The sequence below is a fragment of the Lactuca virosa genome, chromosome 9 (genome assembly GCF_052849685.1).
Source record: "Lactuca virosa cultivar CGN04683 chromosome 9, Lactuca_virosa_CGN04683_v6, whole genome shotgun sequence".
In the NCBI taxonomy this organism is placed as follows: Eukaryota; Viridiplantae; Streptophyta; class Magnoliopsida; order Asterales; family Asteraceae; genus Lactuca; species Lactuca virosa.
This window is the reverse complement of record NC_136434.1, coordinates 231158288-231181123: the sequence shown is the minus strand read 5'-3', so window position 1 is coordinate 231181123 and position 22836 is coordinate 231158288. Positions and strand designations below refer to the sequence as shown.

Here is a 22836-nt window from a genome sequence, read left to right as displayed (position 1 = left end):
ACTTCGCATGAAAACGTTATGATAAATTCCATCACTATAGCCTTTATAACAAGTAGAATTTTAAATATACTTATAATTAGCCATTGTAGTCAAAAATAAAGTTGTAGTACTCGGAAATACCTACGTGTGGATAAAAAGAACGTAAAAAACGGAGCTTGTATGCAAAAGTGATGACCTTCCAAAGACACAGTTGTCTGAGAGCATGACGCGTGTTAGAAAACCCTAATCTGACTGGACTCACGACGTGAGCAAGAATTTCCATGACACGAGGAATCAAATCGCCACTTTTCAAGGCTATACTACAGCTGGCAAGTCTACATATAAGGCTCACGACGTGAGCATGATTTCTCACGGCGTGAGGAGTCAAACGGACACTAATCGAGGCTAGAAGACACCTGGGAAGCCTACGGGATGACTCATCAAAGCTCACAACGTGAGCATGTGAGGCTCACTGCGTGAGAGATCAAAAGTCAGCCTATAAATAGAAAACTCGACCATTTCACTTCACACACCAAAAAAATCTTTCTTCCCTCTCTCATTTTGCTGAACTCGAGCCGTTTTCCCGAGCCGACGATCACGAGCCGCTGTCAGTCTCTACCTAGATTCTACTCGTAATAAACTTAATGTGAGTTCATACCCGTACACTTTTCTACATTTTTTATATGTTTTAGGGGGGAATACAAGTAAAACACAAGAAATCTTATGTTTATAAATAAAAATCGTTTATTATGTTCTCTTTTACTTTATAAACATTTTACGCAAAAATGCTAAAAACACGTTATTGCTAAATTTATAACTTTTAAATTTGTTAAAATAACGAGGTTTTTATTATATAATTTACATGCATATATCCTTCATATTAGTATCATAATATCCTTCATATTAGTATGGTTATAAATGTCATTAACGGTAATGACGTCCGAAGAACATAGTATCATAATATCCTTCATATTAGTATGGTTATAAGAACTCACATGGATAAAACAACGACTCAATTTACATAGTAATATACTTTTTCTTAAACAGTCTTAAGAGATATTAACTCTGTGATTACTTAGCATATACATCAGGGTTATATAAATTGATGTCCGGTAGACAGTGGAATGTGTGATTTCCGCCTTACTTCCTGTTCCTTGTTTGGTTGTGGGCTTTGGGCAGATTCACCCATTCAACTGTTTGTTCGATCTCGGTTATATACAACTCGTATGTACTAAGTGATCATTGGAGGGTAGTGGTGTTGAAACAAGTCTAAAACTTACCAACTATATATACAAAAGAATTCTAGAACCAAACATAAAGTTTAAAAATACTATAGTAGTATTCTATGATACTATAAGACAACAACAAGTCTAAAAACTTATCAACCAAGAAACTTTAACATACAACTAAAATACTATAGGAGTATTTTAGGGAACCATAAATAACTTATGTGAAAACTAAAAGATCTTTACTGGCAGGTCTATAATTGTGGAGTGTATGCTCCCAGAGTTATATACACGTAAGGTCATATAGACTCAGAATTTATGATCTTCGCTCTACTTCATGTTCCTTGTTTGGTTGTGGATTTAGAGTAGGATCACTTATTCGAAGGTCTATTTGATCTTGGTTATATATAATCTGTATATACCACGTGATAATAGGAGGACCCGGTAAGGATCACCCCATAAAAATAAAAATGATTTATTTATCTCATAGATTCTTTAGACACTTCGATTCTCGCACGAACAACATAGGTAGATGTAACCACTCCACTACAATAGCCAACAGAGGAGTTGAGGAGGAACCAAAAGAGGGTTCATGAGGAGGATTCCGAGAAAGGACCGAAAGAAGAAAATAGCATTAGATAGATCATTAACGAACCTTACCCTATCAGGAGAAAACTAGAAAGCACTCTATATGTCACACAAGTAATTTATAAAGTGATATAACTTAGTGAGCTAGTGATTACACTACTCACACTATGTGTTAGGTTTATCACTTCTTTCGTAACAACAAATACTAGTACCACAAGTCATAAAATTTCGTTTAAGGGCGATAACTATTAAAAATTCATAAGTTTATTTTTTATAGACTTATGTTATGAATTGTTTACAAAACTCTATAAAGTCAGAACATGATACGCACAGAACCAAGATAACATAGTTCAAGCGACACACGAGTTATAGCCACTACTAAAGACTGACTACCGTTTCATTCTTTTAAACCTTATGGTAGAAATATGCCTTCTCGTAGACTTATAAGGTGCAATCATACCAACACTAATGCACTGGATCCCATCAGAACTCCGCAGTTAATCATGCTTGGACGAGAGTAGTACTAGGATGAGTAAACTTAACATTTGTACAATATCTATTTCTACTCACTACCGTGAATACATCATAGGGATGTAGGTCGAAACATTGATAATCGCACAACAAAACGAGAAATTTATATGTATGTATATAAATAGGTAAAATACAACTAGAAACGACTATAATTACTTACGAACTCGTTTCACATCATGCAACAGAATCATGTCTTCACATCGAAATAACCAGCCAACCGATGAATCCCCAATTCTACATATAGACTCCGCTACATTCCAAGTCGTCGTAACAGCTACCGTGACAGGATCACTTATTTGAAGGTCTATTTGATCTTGGTTATATATAATCTGTATATACTACGTGGTTATAGGAGGACCCGGTAAGGATCACACCATAAAAATAAAAATGATTTATTTATCTCATAGATTCTTTAGACACTCTCATTCTCTCACGAACAACATAGGTAGATGTAACCGCTCCACTAAAATAGCCAACAGAGGAGTTGAGGAAGAACCAAAAGAGGGTTCATGAGGAGGATTCCGAGAAAGGACCGAAAGAAGAGAAAAGCATTAGAGAGATCATTAACGAACCTTACCTTATCAGGAGAAAACTAGAAAACACTCTATACGTCACACTAGTAATTTATAAAATGATATAACTTAGTGAGCTAGTGATTACACTACTCACACTATGTGTTAGGTTTATCACTTCTTTCGTAACAACAAATACTAGTACAACAAGTCATAAATTTTCGTTTAAGGGCGATAACTATTAACAGTTCATAAGTTTACTTTATATAGACTTCTCTTATGAATTGTTTACAAAACTCTATAAAAGTCAGAACATGATACGCATAGAACCAAGATAACATAGTTCAAGCGACACACGAGTTATAGCCACTACTAAAGACCGACTACCATTTCATTCTTTTAAACCTTATGGTAGAAAGATGCCTTCTCGTAGACTTATAAGGTGCGATCATACCAACACTAATGCACCGGATCACATCAGAACTCCGCAGTTAAGCATGCTTGGATGAGAGTAGTACTAGGATGAGTAAACTTAACCTTTGTACAATATCTATTTCTACTCACTACCATGAATACATCATAGGGATGTAGGTCGAAACATTGAGTATCGCACAACAAAACGAGAAATTTATATGTATATATATAAATAGGTAAAATACAACTAGAAACAACTATAATTACTTACGAACTCATTACACATCATGCAATAGAATCATGTCTTCACATGGAAATAACTGGCCAACCGACGAAACCCCGATTCTACATATAGACTCCGCTACATTCCAAGCTGCCGTAACAGCTGCCGTGATAGCTGCCATGGCGCAATTCGATGCTAACAACCCAAACGAAAATGGTGTCGAAAATCCTAATCATAGTAACAACCAACAAGAGTCTGTCTACAATTACACCCCAAACCCCAAACCTAAGAACGTGAAATGAAAGTTCTGGAATGAGAAAGGGGGCAGTTCGACTCAAGAGCCTACCAAAAGACAACCAACTGTGACAGTCTACACCCCCATTGGCCCTACTACCTCAACACCGACATCACCATATTATGGAAACCTCCCAAACTGCAACATGTGTAACTACCATCATTACGGAGCCTGTCGGGAGATGTATTGCAATAGGTGCAACAAGAAGGGGAACACCGTCAGCCACTGTAGGACTCCGACCCAATACATCACTTCAAACACCAACAAGAAGGAATCTTTTAAGGCACCATAAATAACTTATGTGAAAACTAAAATACCCTTACTGGCAGGTCTATAATTGTGAGTGTATGCTCCCAGAGTTATATATACGTAAGGTCTTATAGACTCAGAATTTGTGATCTTCGCTCTACTTCTCGTTCCTTGTTTGGTTGTGGTTTTAGAGTAGGATCACTTATTCGAAGGTCTATTTGATCTTGGTTATATATAATCTGTATATACTACGTGGTTATAGGAGGACCCGGTAAGGATCACACCATAAAAATAAAAATGATTTATTTATCTCATAGATTCTTTAGACACTCTCATTCTCTCACGAACAACATAGGTAGATGTAACCGCTCCACTATAATAGCCAACAGAGGAGTTGAGGAAGAACCAAAAGAGGGTTCATGAGGAGGATTCCGAGAAAGGACCGAAAGAAGAGAAAAGCATTAGAGAGATCATTAACGAACCTTACCTTATCAGGAGAAAACTAGAAAACACTCTATACGTCACACTAGTAACTTATAAAATGATATAACTTAGTGAGCTAGTGATTACACTACTCACACTATGTGTTAGGTTTATCACTTCTTTCGTAACAACAAATACTAGTACAACAAGTCATAAATTTTCGTTTAAGGGCGATAACTATTAACAGTTCATAAGTTTACTTTATATAGACTTCTCTTATGAATTGTTTACAAAACTCTATAAAAGTCAGAACATGATACGCACAGAACCAAGATAACATAGTTCAAGCGACACACGAGTTATAGCCACTACTAAAGACCGACTACCATTTCATTCTTTTAAACCTTATGGTAGAAAGATGCCTTCTCGTAGACTTATAAGGTGCGATCATACCAACACTAATGCACCGGATCCCATCAGAAATCCGCAGTTAAGCATGCTTGGACGAGAGTAGTACTAGGATGAGTAAACTTAACCTTTGTACAATATCTATTTCTACTCACTACCATGAATACATCATAGGGATGTAGGTCGAAACATTGAGTATCGCACAACAAAACGAGAAATTTATATGTATATATATAAATAGGTAAAATACAACTAGAAACAACTATAATTACTTACGAACTCATTTCACATCATGCAATAGAATCATGTCTTCACATGGAAATAACCGGCCAACCGACGAAACCCCGATTCTACATATAGACTCCGCTACATTCCAAGCCGTCGTAACAGCTGCCGTGATAGCTGTCATGGCGCAATTCGATGCTAACAACCCAAACGAAAATGGTGTCGAAAATCCTAATCGTAGTAACAACCAACAAAAGTCTGTCTACAATTACACCCCAAACCCCAAACCTAAGAACGTGAAACGAAAGTTCTGGAATGAGAAAGGGGGCAGTTCGACTCAAGAGCCTACCAAAAGACAACCAACTGTGACAGTCTACACCCCCATTGGCCCTACTACCTCAACACCGACATCACCATATTATGGAAACCTCCCAAACTGCAACATGTGTAACTACCATCATTACGGAGCCTGTCGGGAGATGTATTGCAATAGGTGCAACAAGAAGGGGCACACCGTCAGCCACTGTAGGACTCCGACCCAATACATCACTTCAAACACCAATGTTGGTGTAAGTCAAGTATGCCATACATGTGGTGAAACGGGACATTTCAAGAGAGATTGTCCAACGGAGAGGAATGATGGAGGAGCGCGAGGAGTTTAACAATAGGATCTGAAGAAGCAACAAGGAACCCTACTAGGATTTTCGATACGTTCCAAACAACAATAATTTTGCATCGAATTTTCTCTAAAATTGTTTCCAATTAAATCATAATTATTAATTACTCTCTCGTCCGAACAAAATCACAGCATTTATATAAAAACTAAGGATCCGTGCAGGTGATCTATGATGGCTTAGTGTATACATTAGGGTCATTTATAATTAAGATTTGTAGACTTAGAGTGCGTGATTTCGCCTTATTTCCCGTTCCTTGTCTGGTTGTGGATGTACGGCAGAGTCACTCAGTCGACTGTCTTTCCAATCTTGATTATACATGACTTGTATACACCAAGCGACTATAGAGGGACCTGGTAGGGATTGTATTGTGAAATTTCATCATTGTCAATTATCGGAGCACTCATACTGCAAGTACTCGCTAAATGCGGTACAAAATGTTCGCAGTAGTAATAACAAGGATAAAACTGAAAGCACTGAAAACATACACATATAATGCACTATCGCTCTAACGAATACTTTTTCCTAAACGGCTTAACACCTAATTCTATAAGAAATTCCGACGTCGTCATTCGACACGTATTGACTTGGTCCTCACCATACCAATTTAATGTGCTACGAAAAGCCCCTCACCTTAAACGACCGACTAGCAAAACCTTTTTCAATCGATACCGATAAATCTGAAACTAACCTCCAAATCGTTTCTCGCTTCAAAACACCGAAATACCCAGTCGAACTGTACCATACCTTCCATAACTTTCTGAAGTATCCCCAGCAGACCTTTCTGGAACACCACTCGTACAGCGAGTCAAGTTCAAGCACAGAGGCTAGGGACGAATACAGATCACCTATCACTACTAAGTGTATACGCGAGGGTGGTATATAATTAAGATTCTACGGACTTTGGATGTGTGTTTCCACCTTACTTCCTGTTCCTTGTCTGGTTATGGATTTAGGGCAGAGTCACCCATCCGACTGTCTTTACAATCTTAATTATATACGACTAGTATACACAAGGCAATGATACATGAACCAGGTATGAATCCTACCATGAACTTCAGGACAAAACTACCCAGGACTACGAGTGGACAAACTACTATGCGGGTGAGCGTAGACAAGTAAACCAAACCCACACACTCCCTACCGATCAAAACAGCAGACGAAATAGTGAAGGTCCGCTGGAACGCCCAGCAAGGATCTGAATTCATTGGAGAATGAGAAGATCAAATTGAATAGAAGTACACACATCTTTCCTCAACCCTTGATGTCCCACTCAAAATGTAAATTTCGGGACGAAAGTCTCTCTAACGGGGGGATAATGTAACACCAGTCAAATTTAGGTCAAAGATAATTCCCATAAATATAACAAACACATATTATAATCAATTAATTTAATCCTTAAATGAAGTTTTCATTCAATACTACAAGTCTCTATGATTCCAAAAATATATAGAACGTCTAATTCTGACTTCGCATGAAAAAATTATGATAAATTCCATCACTATATCCTTTATAACAAGTAGAATTTAAAATCAACTTAGAATTAGCTATTGGAGTCTAAAGGAAAGGTGTAGTACTCAGAAATACCTACACGTGGATAAAAAGAACGTCAAAAATGCAGCTCGTATGCAAAAGTTATGACCTTTCGAAGATACAGTTGTCAGAGAGCATGACACGCGTCAGAAAACCCTAATCTGACTGGACTCATGACGTGAGCAAGAATTCCCATGACGTGAGGAGTCAAATCGCCACTTTTCAAGGCTATAATGCAGCTGGCAAGTCTACGTATAAGGCTGACGACGTGAGGAGTGAAACAGACACTAATCGAGGCTAGAAGACACCTGGGAAGCCTATGGGATGACTCAGGAAAGCTCACAACGTGAGCATGTGAGGGTCACTGCATGAGACACCAAAAGTCAGCCTATAAATATAAATCTCGACCATTTCACTTCACACCCCAAAAAGATCTTTCTTCCCTCTCTCGTTTTGTTGATCTCGAGCCGTTTTCCCGAGCCGACGATCACGAGCCGCTGTCAGTCACTAGCTAGATTCTACTAGTAATAAAACTTAAGGTGAGTTCATACCCCTACACTTTTCTAAACTTTTTATATTTTTTAGGGGGGAATACAAGTAAAACACAAGAAATCTTATGTTTATAAATGAAAATCGTTTATTACGTTCTCTTTCACTTTCTAAACATTTTAAAGTTGTTAAAATATCGAGGTTTTTATTATATAATTTACATGCATATAAACTATAATAGGTATAGTTTATGAAAATTACAGACTATTTTACTAAGTAGGAAAAATGATATGTAAACAAACATATAAATTATAATAGGTATAATTTATGGGTCAGTTCACAAATTTGTATCTTAAACATGTATAAATAAAAATTACATGTTTTTGACTAAAAGGTTTTTCACTGTATTACTCGTGAACTCGTTGTAGCAAAATTTGTGAGACATGGCTTCGCGTACTTACCTAAGTACCAACAGAAGTCTCGGCTTATGAACTAGAGTCTCCTGGAGGGAGAGCGTGAATTTGTGTATAGATCTATACGGGACTGACAATCTCACGCCCTGACTGTTAGCTACAGTTATTCTGGGTGACAAATGTCATTAACGGTACAAACGTCCGAAGAACGTCGTATCAGGATATCCATTATATTAGTTTTGATATAAGAACTCACATGGAGAAAACAACAACTCAATTTACGTAGTAATATACTTTTTCTTAAATAGTCTTAAGAGATATTAACTTTGTGATTACTTGGCATATACATCAGGGTTATATAAAATTGATGTCTGGTATACAGTGGAATGTGTGATTTCCGCCATACTTCCTGTTCCTTGTTTGGTTGTGGGCTTAGGGCAGATTCACCCATTCAACTGTTTGTTCGATCTCGGTTATATACAACTCGTATGTACTAAGTGATCATAGGATGTTAGTAACATCACATCTTGTTTACAGGGCAAACACATCTTCAGCTAGTTTTACTTATAAATAAAACTAGGTATCATTAAACTAAGTATGGTAATTATACTTGTGCTTTTCGGTCTTGGAACGATTAAGAATAGAAATCGGTTTATAGAAAATATAGGATTTTCTAGGATAAACATCGTAATTTTAAAGGTAGACAGTTTTCGATTTAACTTTCTAAAAGCAAATACAATTATTTACTGAAAACAATGTTTTACAATAGAGTAAGTGGAACTAGGAACATTTTACAAAAGGTTCAACACTTATTTATAAACTAGTATAACATAAAGAACCTTTAATGGTTAATTCTATGATTTACTTAGCTTATTCATCAGGGCTATATATAAATAATATCCGATAGATAGTGGAATGTGTGATTTCCACCTTACTTCCTGTTCCTTGTTTGGTTGTGGGCTTAAGGCAGATTCACACATTCAACTATCCGTTCGATATTAGATTATATATAGCTAGTATAAACTAAGTGATCGTAGAAGGAACTATTGTGGTCACCATTTTACTAAGAAAATATAGGATTTTCTGAAGAACACACATTTACCATATCTAAAAGGATCATTATTGTTAATTCTATGATTACTTGGTGAATACGTTAGGGTTATATATAATGAAGATCCGATAGGTAGTGGAATATGTGATTTCCGCCTTACTTCCTGTTCCTTGTTTGGTTGTGGGCTTAGGGCAGATCCACACATTCAACTGTCTATTCGATCTGAATTATATATAATTTGTGTTCACTAAGTGATCGCAGAAGGAACGGATACGGTCATATTTCTCATTAAGAAAATATAGGATTTTCTGGAAGAACACATAAACTTTTCCAAAGAATAAAAGAATATACTTTTCTAAAACAAAACGCTTATGAACTCACCAACTTTAATGTTGACACTTTTTCAAACCACTTGTATTCTTATGAAAGTTAGTAGAGAGGTACCCTCTCTGGCATTGCGAAGACGGAGCATAGTAGTATTACGTCTCATCTTTTGTTATAGTTTTAATGTAAATCAGGAAATGTTTTGAATACAATGTAAATTATATATTATCAATACAATGGTTTTTGTTGCTTTGATTACTATTATACAATTGTTGTGATAATGTACATGACGTCCTCCGCCCCCGAATGTTTCCGCCATTCCGGTTTGGGGGTGTGACAGATGGAGACGTAAAATATGTAAAAACCCTTGTATCCCCAGTTTCACTGTATACACTGATTTGTCTACGTTTTGGGACATATTTGACCATTTTTAGAACAACATTGTCATTCCTTAAAGGCATTAAGCCATAATTGAATGGGACATTAGGGATACTGTAAAGGTAATACACCGTCTACTCGTTTCGGTATCCTAATTCTTTAACTATGTCATCAAGGTCGTGTACAGAAAAAAGGTCGGTATCAACAAAGTCAATAGATGAGACAGTCTCATCTACATATTTTCAACCTGGGGGATTGTGTTGGGTTATGAGCATAACATCATTCTTATGGTGTTCATGCAAACCTAATTGCTTTGATCTAGGTTTTTCTAATTTGAACATACAACATTGAATACCAAAGCAATAAACCCTAATCTAGCATGATTATTTCCAAATAGCCATAATAAACAAGTTCGAATGATTACCTCAACTTGTTATGTAGTAACAACAAGAACTCCTTGACATTTGAAAGCTTAGTGCCTCAAATGTTGCACCTCTAATGGAATCACAAACACCCAATGCAACAAGATGACTTAGGAGAGAGGAGGAAATCGGCTAGGGCAACTCTAAGAAGCATAGGGCCGATTTCCATATACTAAGGGATCTATTTATAGTTGAGGGTATTAGGGTTTTATGGTGGAAACCCTAATTTCCTTGCTTAGGGCTTAAGCAATCCATGGAGCCCATCTAGAAATCCCTTGGACGAAATCTTCTTGGACTCTCCATAGATTTCGTCCAATCCCTTTCTATTAGGAATCCAGAGCCCAACTAGCAACTATCAGATAATTGCAACATCAGTCCCCTTTATTTAATCAGTCTCTTTTGATCACCAAATTAATTTCCCGATCAATACTAATTAAATAATATGATTTCCAAATAATATATTAATCTTGTAATATATTAATAAAACCATTTTGAGTACGAATTTATTATTCATATAATAAATTATACTCTCTCTCCTCTTGACATCCTATCAAGTTGCATGAGTGAAGGCAACCCAAAAGGACCATGCTCATAATCGGGTCAAGTACATACCAAAATAGTTATGGGCTTAGACACCTAATCCAACAGCTTGGTGAACATTCCATTGTAATATATCTTAAACATGAAATAGTTGGGAAATCCTACTATAATCACAAATAAGAAAGTGTAAACACATTGCGAGTCTTTGATCAACACATTATAAGTAAAAAAATAACTTATTTTGATGTAAAAATGTACCGTATTCAGCTTCTGAGTCAATATTTTTTTGGTTTTTTCACAGACATTCCAAACATAGAGTACCATTATCCTTTGTTTAGTTAAAACCCTAAGGCGCTTGAAGTTGCTATGTTAATCGGAAGTTGGGAGGACGAAGGAAAATGTAGTTTTCTTGGGAGAGGGAAGGGGTTGTTAGGATGCAGAGGAACACGAGAGTACATGGGAAAAGATTATTAATAACATTAAATGAGGGAAGATGAAGTGAAATGACGAAAGTCGATAGTACGCTCACGTACAAAATAGATGATGACAGTTAACAACTCCAATCTGACGAAGTCACCCAAAAATACCATTCATTAAAAGTTTTCAAACTACAAGATAATCCTTGAAAATAGAAAATTTTAACGAATGAATTCGATTTTTTTTGGAAACCAATGACATTTTTAAATATTTATTATATCTCCTTATTTTAATAAAAGAATATTTTTATTTATCTTTTGTCATGTGTCATCTTATTAGACATTTTAATTAATGTCATGTCATTTGTCAACCTATTGATTATCCATTTCGAATTTCAAATTTTAAATTTCGCACTTTAATTATATTAAATTAATAATATTATAATAAAAATAAAAATTAAATTAATACAAATTATATGATAATATAATTTCACGTATTTATTTAAATCAACGATTATAACTTTATATAACTAAAAAAATATCTCTTAATTAATAATTTATTTAAAATAATTAATTAATAATTTAAAAATTTTATTATAAAATGTAACCGTGATTTCTAGGTATTATAAATTAATTAATATGTATACGATAAAATACAAAGAAAGAGGGAAAGACCAAAATGCAAGCTATAAGATTTTCTTTTATATCTAACTACTTGGGTTGTGGTGACTTGGTAAGGCATGTGGAATATATGGTGGATAACCTATTGACCCATGTTCAAATCCTGACACCACTCAGCCTTTGTGGCCATGAATGTTCGCCTGCAGTGACTCCAGGGCATGAGGCAAAGTCTCATGTTTGCAGCGGAAGATTAATCGATGCGCGAAAGCTGGCCCGGAAACCCTCCTTAGGGAAGTTCCCTTTTCAAAAAAAAAAAAAAAAAATTTCTTTTATATGTGTATTCCCACGTAACCTCTACTTTCAATGTACCATCATTTTAGCGCACGTAGCAATTTGAAACCGGTTCGAACAGTTTCAAAATGAGAAGTGTTAAATGAAAAGCAAAAACATAATATAACACGTGTCCTAAGGCCACCCCATTCCCTTAAGGTCTATAAATGTGGCCAACTGGCCAACGACTAATTTCAAAATATCACTACCATTCCCATCCACATCGAAATCGAAATAGAAAACGGAATCGGTGTCCAAATCGAAAGAGAAATACAGCGAAGATGGGAAGTACAGCAACCTGCGTAGACATAATTCTCGCAATCATCCTTCCACCCCTTGGTGTGTTCTTCAAGTTCGGATGCAAGGTAAACTACCCCTTCCTCTCGATTTCTCTTTCTTAACAAGTAATTCTTACAGTATTATTCTTTCTTCTGTATGTATACTAGTTGATATGAAGTAGAATTATAGTAGAAAATTTGAATTTCATGATTTTTAGTATATTATGTGCTTTTTTTTTTAATGATTTGAAGTATTGAAGAAGTGAAATCTGTGAATGTTGATTGTTGATTGCAGGTTGAGTTTTGGATATGTGTGTTGTTGACTTTGTTTGGATGGATCCCTGGGATAATTTATGCAATTTACGCCATCACCAAGTGATTCTTATGGTAAATAATACTTATTGATTAATCTTCTATTTTGTATAATTGTATATACAAAAAGATGTTGGTTGCTCTTCGATCAATCTTCTGTTTTGTATAATTCAATTATAGTGAATTATAAATTTGTTAATATTCTTCTAACTTCGAAAAAGATGTCGGTTGTTCTTAGTGACAGCGATAACCAATTTCCGATGGTTATTCTATGTAAACCACAATACTCTAATATCTTTTTGAATTTTAATTAACCTATGTAATGCACAATACTCTAATATCTTTTTGAATTTTAATTAATGATAATTATCAAATGGACTACTTTATTGTAATTATTGAAGCATAAAAATGCTAATGGAACCAAAAGAAAGCATCTAATTATGTTTTGCTTTATTTGTTAGGTGGGTGGGCTCGCATATCTTCTATATGGATAGACCATCGATTTTCATGTCATTTCTTGTTTTATGTTTGGATTGTTTTTGGCTTTGAATTGATGTATTGTAAATTCTTTTTTAATGTTGTGTTGGTTTTAAGTATTTTGTTTGACTATAGTTGATGTGTCGTGATTGACTCGTCAATGAAAATTAAATTATATTAAATAAGATACATGTTAACTTTATATTGGAAGAAACAATAAAAAATATCTAAGTTAGTGCCACCAAATCAAAAAATTAAGTTAGTACCATTGACTATGTAATAACAATTTTTATACCAAATCAAAAAATAAATGTATTTCTAATGAAGTATCTTAAATCAAGATATCCATTTTTTAGAATCGTAAATTAACAAAAAAAAAAATTGTTTATTTCATATTTGAATAAAACAAAACAATAATAGTAACATTCTATCAAATAGTAATTAAATGATAAAAATAAAAAAATAAACCTTGGTTTATATGATAATTAATTTTATATCCTAATAAATAAGAATTAATAAAAATTCATCAAGTAGATGTAAGCATAAGTAGGGATGATCATTGGAACCGGCTCGAACCGGAACTGTCCCGGGAGCCGAACTTGGTGAAAAATAGGAACCGAACCGGACCGCAGGTTCTACCGGTTTCGGTTCCTACTGGTTCTTACCGAGTATTCAATGTTGGAACCGGTTCTCAAGAAAAGCAATATACGGTTTCCGTTTTTGCTGGTTCTACCGGTTCCGGTTCCCGGTTCCAAAAATCCACAAGAATATCGTCCCGGTTCCAGCCCGATCCGTTCTATCCGGTTCCGATTTTGGTACCAGTTCTGGTTCCGGCCGGTTCCCGGTCCAAATGCTCATCCTTAAGCATAAGGCAAGAACCAAGAATCCCATTTTAACTAGTATGTCATGGAAAAGAAAAATCTTTTATATTTATTTCCAATGTACTACCTTAATTAAGTAAACAAAAATTGTTAACGCTAATGAATTATTAATTTCTACTTTAGAAATACAACTTTATGTTACCATTGAGGCTTTAACCAATTATAACTCAAAATATATAAGTAGATTAATTGCGTGATTGCGTAAGTAGATTAATCTATTTCCAAAAAAAAAAAGGTTTAATTGCAATGATATTCTTCGCTATTGTGTCTTTATCGATGAGAAAAATGACAATTTGGTTGGTAAATAATAAGAGTGGTTGTGATATAATACACATCAAAATTAATAGTTGGTAAAGTGGTCGACCTCACTAAATCCATCCAGACTCTACATTGGGATGCTTCATACATTAAGTAGGTTATCTTGAAGATTTTATGGGTGCTTTCAGATTGCTCGGACTTCTTGAAGCCGAAGATATTTCAGCTTTCAGCATTGCACCTGCTTTCTACATATTATGTATTTTAACCTCTATTCACTGTATTTTTATCCATCACCATTTTCAAGCATTTAGGGGAGATTGTTGGAACATAGAAACACTCTACAATGTTGAGTAATATTTATATTTTTTATTCCTTTTATTGTCTAGAAGGTACCTATTTCTCTATAAATAGATGAAGAATGGTCATTTATTTAGTCCCCACCAAAATGTAGTCTTTGTTTAGTTAGAGAGAATGGAGAGAAATATCTCTTACCCTAATAGTTCTTCATTGTAATATTTGTTCTCTTTCTATTGATAAGAAGATCACTCATCTCTTTTGTTCTTCATTTTATTACGAGTTAAACTTCATGTTCTTGTTATTTCCACACCATATCCGGTCAAAATGGTTCTAACACAAGATCAATATCATTCTGATTCCAAAGAGAGAAATGCACATTGTTGCGGGTATGGACTGGTTAGAGAAACAAGTCTGAATTTAAAACCCAAGTGGAGGAGAACTGATCATCTAATAAATATTCAAAATGTGTCAACTTGATAAAGGTGTGACCCTTTAGGATAATATGTTATTAGAAATATCATTCATTTATGATTCTTGAACATATAGATCCAACAATACTTCCACAACACTTTTTTATACATCCACAGATTTTCAATAGAAATTGATGATTATACCCTCCATTTATAATTAAAACATAATAAATTGTTCAAGGGCATGCCCTGATTTTTAGTAAACCATTATGACTCCAGCCTACAACTTCTTCATTATCTCAACTTGCTGGTCAACTTCTTGAACCATAATCTCCAATAGTCGACAAAGTCATGTCTTCTGCGACCATCATTTTTAACTTAATTTGCTATTTTTTGATGCTCGCTTGTACTAATATGATACATCGTTCAAATTCCCCATTTCAAATTGTATGTACACAAAAAGGAAGATAGATAAGAAAAGGGGAAGAGAGACTTACACTAATAGGCTGAAAACGATGAGTAAACCGTCTGGAAAGGTGATGGTAAGCATAAGAGCCACACTTGCAAGGCTTGTACATGTGCAAAATGTTAGCATGCCGCTTTCCCTCTGCCCGGAACCACATGCTTTTGTACCTCGTTCTAGTAAATTACGAACCTATGCTAATTTCCAAATAGCAAACTTCAAAACTCTACAAAATTCACCATTTAAAACTCCAGATTTACTACTCTACGTACAATATTACATTAAAATCATGAAATTTTATATACAATACCACATAAAACTTAGCGTAATTGTAGACAGGTAAAAGGTAACTTGAGTTCACTAAAAAAATGGCGATATCTCCTTGGCTCCTTCCTCAAATTCAGATGCAGTGCCTAGGAATGTGTGTGTGAAGGTTAAGAAAGAGTATTGTAACGAATGTGAATCCAAGACCTGGAACGAAGATGACGAATAAACTAAAGGAAGTGTAATAGATGGTAGTATAGTAGCCGAAGGCGACATCTACAAGCACAAATAGAGGATTGTGAACGAAGATGTTGTAGCCTCGTAAAATGATGAGGATACCTTTCTTATTTAAACCTCATGGATGATTCTGCACAAAGGAAAATTCTCTGGTGAAGTGGTGATTTTCAATTTCCATGGGAGATTAAGACCGAAGAAGTAGAAGATCTAGAATAATCAATTACACTTTAAATATGACTGAGGGGCAAAACTATCAATTTACATCTAAACAGTGGATGAGTAAAAAAGGACCTGTAAATATCATATCCCTAGTTAAAACTTGTTAGTGAATTGTTTCAATAATTGTATTGAAGTGTAATGGATTGACTTGTTGACAAAATCAATCTTGATGAACATTTAACAAGTAAGGAAGGTATGGAGTACACACTTGTTTTATTTTATTCAAGATTCAAAGTAAGAGAAAAATGATTTCGGATTTGAATATGATTTCACAACTGAAATGATAGCGGAACTGAATATGATTTCGAAACTGAAAATGATTTCGGAATTGAAAATGGGTTCCAAGTGGCGATTCTAACAAAAATCAAAGTATTTGTGATCATGGCAAGTGACGATTCTATGAAGGACATGACAAGAAAGTTTGATAAACTGAACAAGTTGAAGGGAAAGATTTCGCAGATGGCAAAAGATGTAGTTTCTCCTTACTACTCTGAAAGTGGTGTATGTCTTGAGTACACCCATGCCAGAATTTGCTGAAGATGAAACTTTGGGGGAAACAAGAAGAACATCAAAGTGGGAAAATGATTACTATATATGTCATGGTCATATTCTCGATGATATGTCTAACCTTTTGTTTGATATCTATCAAAATGTTGAAATTGCAAAAGAATTGTGGGATTCTCTTGAATCCAAGTACATGATTGAAGATGTTTCAAGTAATAAGTTTCTTGTCAGTAACTTTCTGGGTTACAAGATGACTGACTCCAGGCCTGTTATGGAACAATTCCATGGAATTTTAAGGCTTCTAAGATAGTTTTCTCAACATAATCTGAAACGCAACAAAGAGGAATTAACTTTGACTCAACTTGGAAGCCATTTACGGACTGAAGAGTCCTTAAGGACTCAAGAACTTGATAACAATCCAAAAGGAAAGAACCATGTTGGTTCCTCTTCTGTGAACATGGTGGAAGGAGAAAGTTCAAAGAATCCCAAGAAGTCTAATAGAAAAAGGAAGTTTAGAGGAAAGGATGACAAGTATTCCAATAAGAAGGCAAAAGTGGTTTGTTGGAATTGTAACAAATCGGGTCACTTCAAGAAAGATTGTCGTCTTCGTAAAGTGAACAAGAATGGTGCTGGACCAAGTGGTTCCATGGATCCAAAAAAGCACCAAGGATGATAATGTTACATGGTGGGTTGATTCGGGAGAAACAAGCCATATTTGTAAAGATCTTCGTTGGTTCAAGGAATGTCAACCAATTGAAGATGGATTTGTGGTCAAAATGGGAAATGTTGCTACTGAACCAACCAAGGGTTTAGGACCTGTTTTGCTTTACTTTACTTCTGGAATGTGTTTGTGTTTGAACAATATTTTATATGTACCGGGGATTTAAAAGAATCTCGTTTCTGAAATTGTCTTGAATAATTGTGGTAACAAACAAGTATTAGAAAGTGACAAGTATATCTTGTCAAGACATGGTTCTTTTATGGGTTTCAGATATGTATATAATAGAATGATTAGGCTTAATATTAATTATCCTAGTTATGATAACTATGTTTGCTTGGCTTCTTCTAGGACTAGTAGTAATTTTAGTAAATTTAATTTATGGCATGCTAGACTATGACACACTCATTACAAGAGATTAAAAGACATGTCAAAAATGAGTTTAATTCCTGCTTTTGATATAAATAATGAAAAATGTAAAACATGCATGTTACCTAAAATCAAGACAACCTTTCAAAGATGTTGTTAGGGAAAGCAAAGTGTTGGAACTTATACATAGTGATTTATGTGATTTTCATGCAAGACCTTCCCTTGGAAATAAAATGTATGTTGTTACTTTTATTGATGATGCATCAAGATATTGTTAAGTCTATATGCTACATTCAAAAGATGAAGCTATTGATAAATTCAATATTTATAAATGAGAGGTTGAACTTCATAAAAATGAATTAATAAAAGTTTTATGTACTGATAGAGGTGGTGAGTATTATGATCCGATTTATTTTGAATCAACTAGAATAATACATCAAACCATGGCTCCTTATACACCACAGCAAAATGGTGTAGCTGAAAGGAAAATAGGACTTTCAAAGAAATGGTTAATTCAGTGTTGTCCTATTCAAGTTTAAGTGAAGGTTTCTAGGGTGAGGCTATGTTAATTGCATGTTATATTTTGAATAGAACTCCAAACAAAAGGAGTAAGAATACTCCTTATGAACTTTGGTGTAGAAAGGTACCAAATTTGAGTTATCTCAAAGTTTGGGGTTATAAAGCAGTAGTAAGGCTCACTAAACCTAAAAGGAAAACATTAGGTGAAAGAGGTATAGATTGTAGGGGTGGAATTGGTAGGTACCAATTCATTTTTTCACTAAACCGCGTACTGTATCAATTATATTCGGTACAAAAAATTTGCTACCACTACTGTACCAAGTGTACTTGATACCAACTTGTTTGTGTCACAACTAGCAAATTAGGGTTAAGATTTCTATCTTGTGCACGGTAATTTCTTTGTGTAATCTTGTAACCCTACATTTGGTATAAATCAAACTTCAATGCTATATCAGTTTATACATCCAAAAAATTTTATTCAAGTCAAAACCTCCTCGTGTAGGCCCAAAAACTTAACCCAATAAGCTAAGTCCACTCAACTTTGGGCCTTAGCCCAAGCCTTCTCGGCCCAAGCCCCTGTTTGGGCCAAGACTCTCCTATTGGGCCCTAATGGGCCGATAACCTCTCAAGTTGATCCTATTGGGCCTAAAGCCGTATTTCTAGTATCAATGGGCCGCAATTCACTAATGGGCTAAAAATCTCTATTGGGCCCTCTCTCTAAACCAAAAATTATTATTGAACCCAATCCATTTCTTTTGGACCTATTATTGGGCTGAAACCATTTTGGGCCCAATCCAAGCCCAAAAACTTGTGCAAACCGAAAACGCTATTGGGCCTAGGATGTTCTCGGTTGCCCTTCAAGCCCAAAAACCCTTTTTCTCCTTTCTCCTTGGGCCGATCGGTTAGCCCATTCAATAAAAAAAACAAAAAGAGAGAAAATTTCCTAACTTGCCACCTCATTATAACCTTGCATGTATTTATGTTTATTACCCCCCCCCCCCCATGTAACTAAGACCCTCACATCAACTCTAGATAAGGTCAACCCCTATCACCCCCCTCTCCCCCTTCATCGGCCGAACCCCTCCTTATCCCCTCTCCACTTTTCATTTCAAACTTAGGTTCCGTTTGTTTACCTCTTAATTGCAAAATTAAGAGACAATGTCTTAAAAATTCAGATTCGGATAGTTTGTTTGCATCTTATTTTTTACCTCTTAAAATTATAATTGCCTCTTATTTTTCAGATATTGAACAAGGTCTGAAAAAAAAAGCGCGTACCATTTGTTCACTAATAGCGATGGACTAGTTTTCTTCCGTCTTTTCTTCCCTTCGCATCTGCTCCCCAATCACGATCTGGTTCTCTTCACCAGCAAGGATCCGACGAGGCCTCCACCCTTCCCCGTCGACGATGCTTCCTCCTTCCAAGCCGCCGCCGTACGTCCTCCTGGAATCAGCCAATCAGGTATGTTTTCCTTCTTCTTAAAATCGATTTCTTTGCTATTTTTCTTTCTTCCTTCTTCTGAAAATCGATTTCCTTGCTGCTCCCAAACCTGAAAATCAAAAATCGAAATCATCTTATGTTATTTGTTCCTGATTTCTTCAAAAAACGAAATCAAAAATCGATTTCCTTGCTATGAGTTCCTGATTTGTTCAATGTTGATGTTATTTGTTCAATGTTGATGCTATATGCTCAATTTTGATGTTATATGCTCGATTTTGATGTTATATGAACGAATCTGAATGTGTTCAATGGATATGTTCGATTATTATGCTGAATTTTAGATGTTATGTTTGATTTTTTATAGTTAATTTTTTTATGTTCAATGTTTTTATGTTCGATTATTATGCTGAGATGTGGTTGAAATCATATTTGTGTTTGATGTTACAGTGAAATCATATAAGTTATTCCTGTTATTATGAAATATGCATTAGTTTTGTTGAATTGTGCATTTGTTTTGTTGAAGTAGTTATTGAAAGTGTGCATTTGTATTGCTTAAATTGTTGCTGAAAATGTGTATTTGCAATGCATAACTTGTTGCTAAAACATGCATTTTGTTGTTGAATTGATCAAAGAAATGGGAGAAAAAAAGGATAGGATTAGTTGGAAGGTTGAAGGTATAGAGAAAACATTTCTAGAAGCTTGTTTACGTGAATTCACGGTCAACGGACGGGAAGAGAGTAGTTTGAAAGCACTATCTTGTTGGAATGTAGCTGAAACACTAAAAATTGAACATAACTTTATTGCCGACCAAAAACAAATGAAGAACCGCTATGACTACCTAAAGTCAAAGTTTGGTGCTTTTTTGAAGTTAAAAAACAAAACCGGTAATGTGTACAATTCAACAACCAACACCTTCAATCTTTCCAAAGAAGAATGTGAAATAGAATCAAAGGTATTTTGTTAATTTATAAAAAATAGATTATCATGTTTTTAAATAATAAACTAGTTTATCTAAACAGTCAAACAAACATGTGGATTCTTTAAGACGAACACCACTATCATACCCCGACCTTTGCACACAGTTGTTTGAAGGTGCGACTGCGACAGGCATGCATAGTTGGGGACCAACTTCTACCCTTCCCCGTCCTACTCAAGAGTCAAACCAGTATAGTTTGCATGACTTTGATGACATCGATTGCACTCACCAAGAAACTGTAGGTCTCAGTGACGAGTCATCTGCTCAATCAAAAAGCCAAAAGACTACATATAAGGAAAAAGGTCAAAATAAAAGTAAAGATAAGGGTAAAGATGCATCGAATTCAAGATTGCTTGAAATCGGGGAAGATATTGCCACAGTTGCTAAAATATTTGTGGAAAAGCATACTTATTCAAATTTGGGTGCGTGTATGGAAAAGTTGGAGAAGTTAGGATGGGGAATATTTGATCCAAGATACACTACTGCTGTTGCTCTTTTTGGTGAAGGTGTGGATAAGAGGCACGTGTGGTTAACCATTGATCCAACTATTTGTGAGAATTGGGTCAAGACTGTTGGAGCACATTATGGAATGTTTCGCTAAGTAGATGTTTTGAATGTTTTGATGGTTTTTTTTGGATTACTTGATGTTTGGTTTGAACTAGATGGTTTTTTTGGATTACTTGATGTTTGGTTTGAACGAGATGGTTTTTTTGGATTACTTGATGTTTGGTTTGAACTAGATGGTTTTTTTGGATTACTTGTGGTTAACCATTGATCCAGCTATATGTTTTTAATATAATTGTTATTGGTTAAAATAACAGATTGTTTATGGATTCGGATGAAGAAATTGCATTTTTCATTTTACTATGTTGCTATTGGTTGAATCTAGCATCCAATAGAATTGGAAGGGCAATTGATAATGATTCGGAAATGAGCGGTCATCAACATACACAAGAATTGTTACATGGAACTTCTACACAATGTCATGAGCTGATGCATCTTTCACGTGAAGCGTATGTACTTTTATGCAATCATTTTAGGCGAAAAAATTGGTTGCAAAGTAGTAGGCATATAAGTGTTGAAGAAAAGATGGCTATGTTCTTGACAACTATAGCACATAATAAACGGTTCAGGATTATCAAACGAAGGTTTCAACACTCCACAGAAACAGTTCATAGATGCTTTCATGAGGTGCTAAATGCAATGATGATTTTTGCAAAAGAAGTTATAGTGCCAACGAATTCTAATGCAACCGTGAATTCCTCAGAGAGACATCGTAGGCTAAAAGAAATCTTTCCTGGAGCAATAGGTACGTTAGATGGAACTCTTGTACATGCAGTCATGCCTGCTGATCAACAAAATCGCTACAAGGGAAGAGGAAAAGGTGAATGTTTTCAAAATGTTTTAGGAATTTGTGATTTTGATATGATATTCACATTCGTATGGGCCGGTTGGGAGGGTATAACACATGATTCGTGAGTTTTGAAAGAAGTTGCATGTAACCCGACTTCAGGCTTTTCGTTCCGTCCTCCAGGTTTGTAACTCTTTTTAAATTTATTCTAAAATACTTTTTTAAATTTCTATATATAATAATTCCTTCACTCATGTGTATAGATAAATATTACCTTTGTGATGTTGCATACACCAACACTCGTGGATTTATGACTACTTACCGCAACACCAGGTATTGGTTATCCGATTAGCGATACCGACGTGCGTTAACTAAGGAAGAAAAATTCAATCATGCACACACGCAACTCAGAAATGTTATTGAACGTGCTTATGGTGTTTTGAAGGCGGGATTACCAATCCTAAAGCGAATGGCTCCTTTTCCTTTTTCAGTGCAAAGAGATATAGTCGTTGCTTGTTTTGCAGTCCACAATTTCATAAGGAAATCTGATATTCATGATGACTTATTTATGGCGTTCGAGGAGAACAATGCTCAAGCACAA

At 35.2% G+C, this 22836-nt stretch overlaps 1 protein-coding gene across 1 annotated transcript; it reads left to right on the top strand.

Moving 5' to 3' along the window:
* The first annotated feature begins 12440 nt into the window (after positions 1–12440).
* On the top strand, positions 12441–13450 carry LOC145141433 (hydrophobic protein RCI2B-like). The gene is made up of 3 exons (XM_079074726.1): positions 12441–12629; positions 12838–12929; positions 13316–13450. The coding sequence occupies exons 1-2, from the start codon at positions 12546–12548 to the stop codon at positions 12919–12921; spliced, it is 168 nt and encodes a 55-aa protein (XP_078930852.1). The 5' UTR covers positions 12441–12545; the 3' UTR covers positions 12922–12929; positions 13316–13450.
* Positions 13451–22836: the final 9386 nt, after the last annotated feature.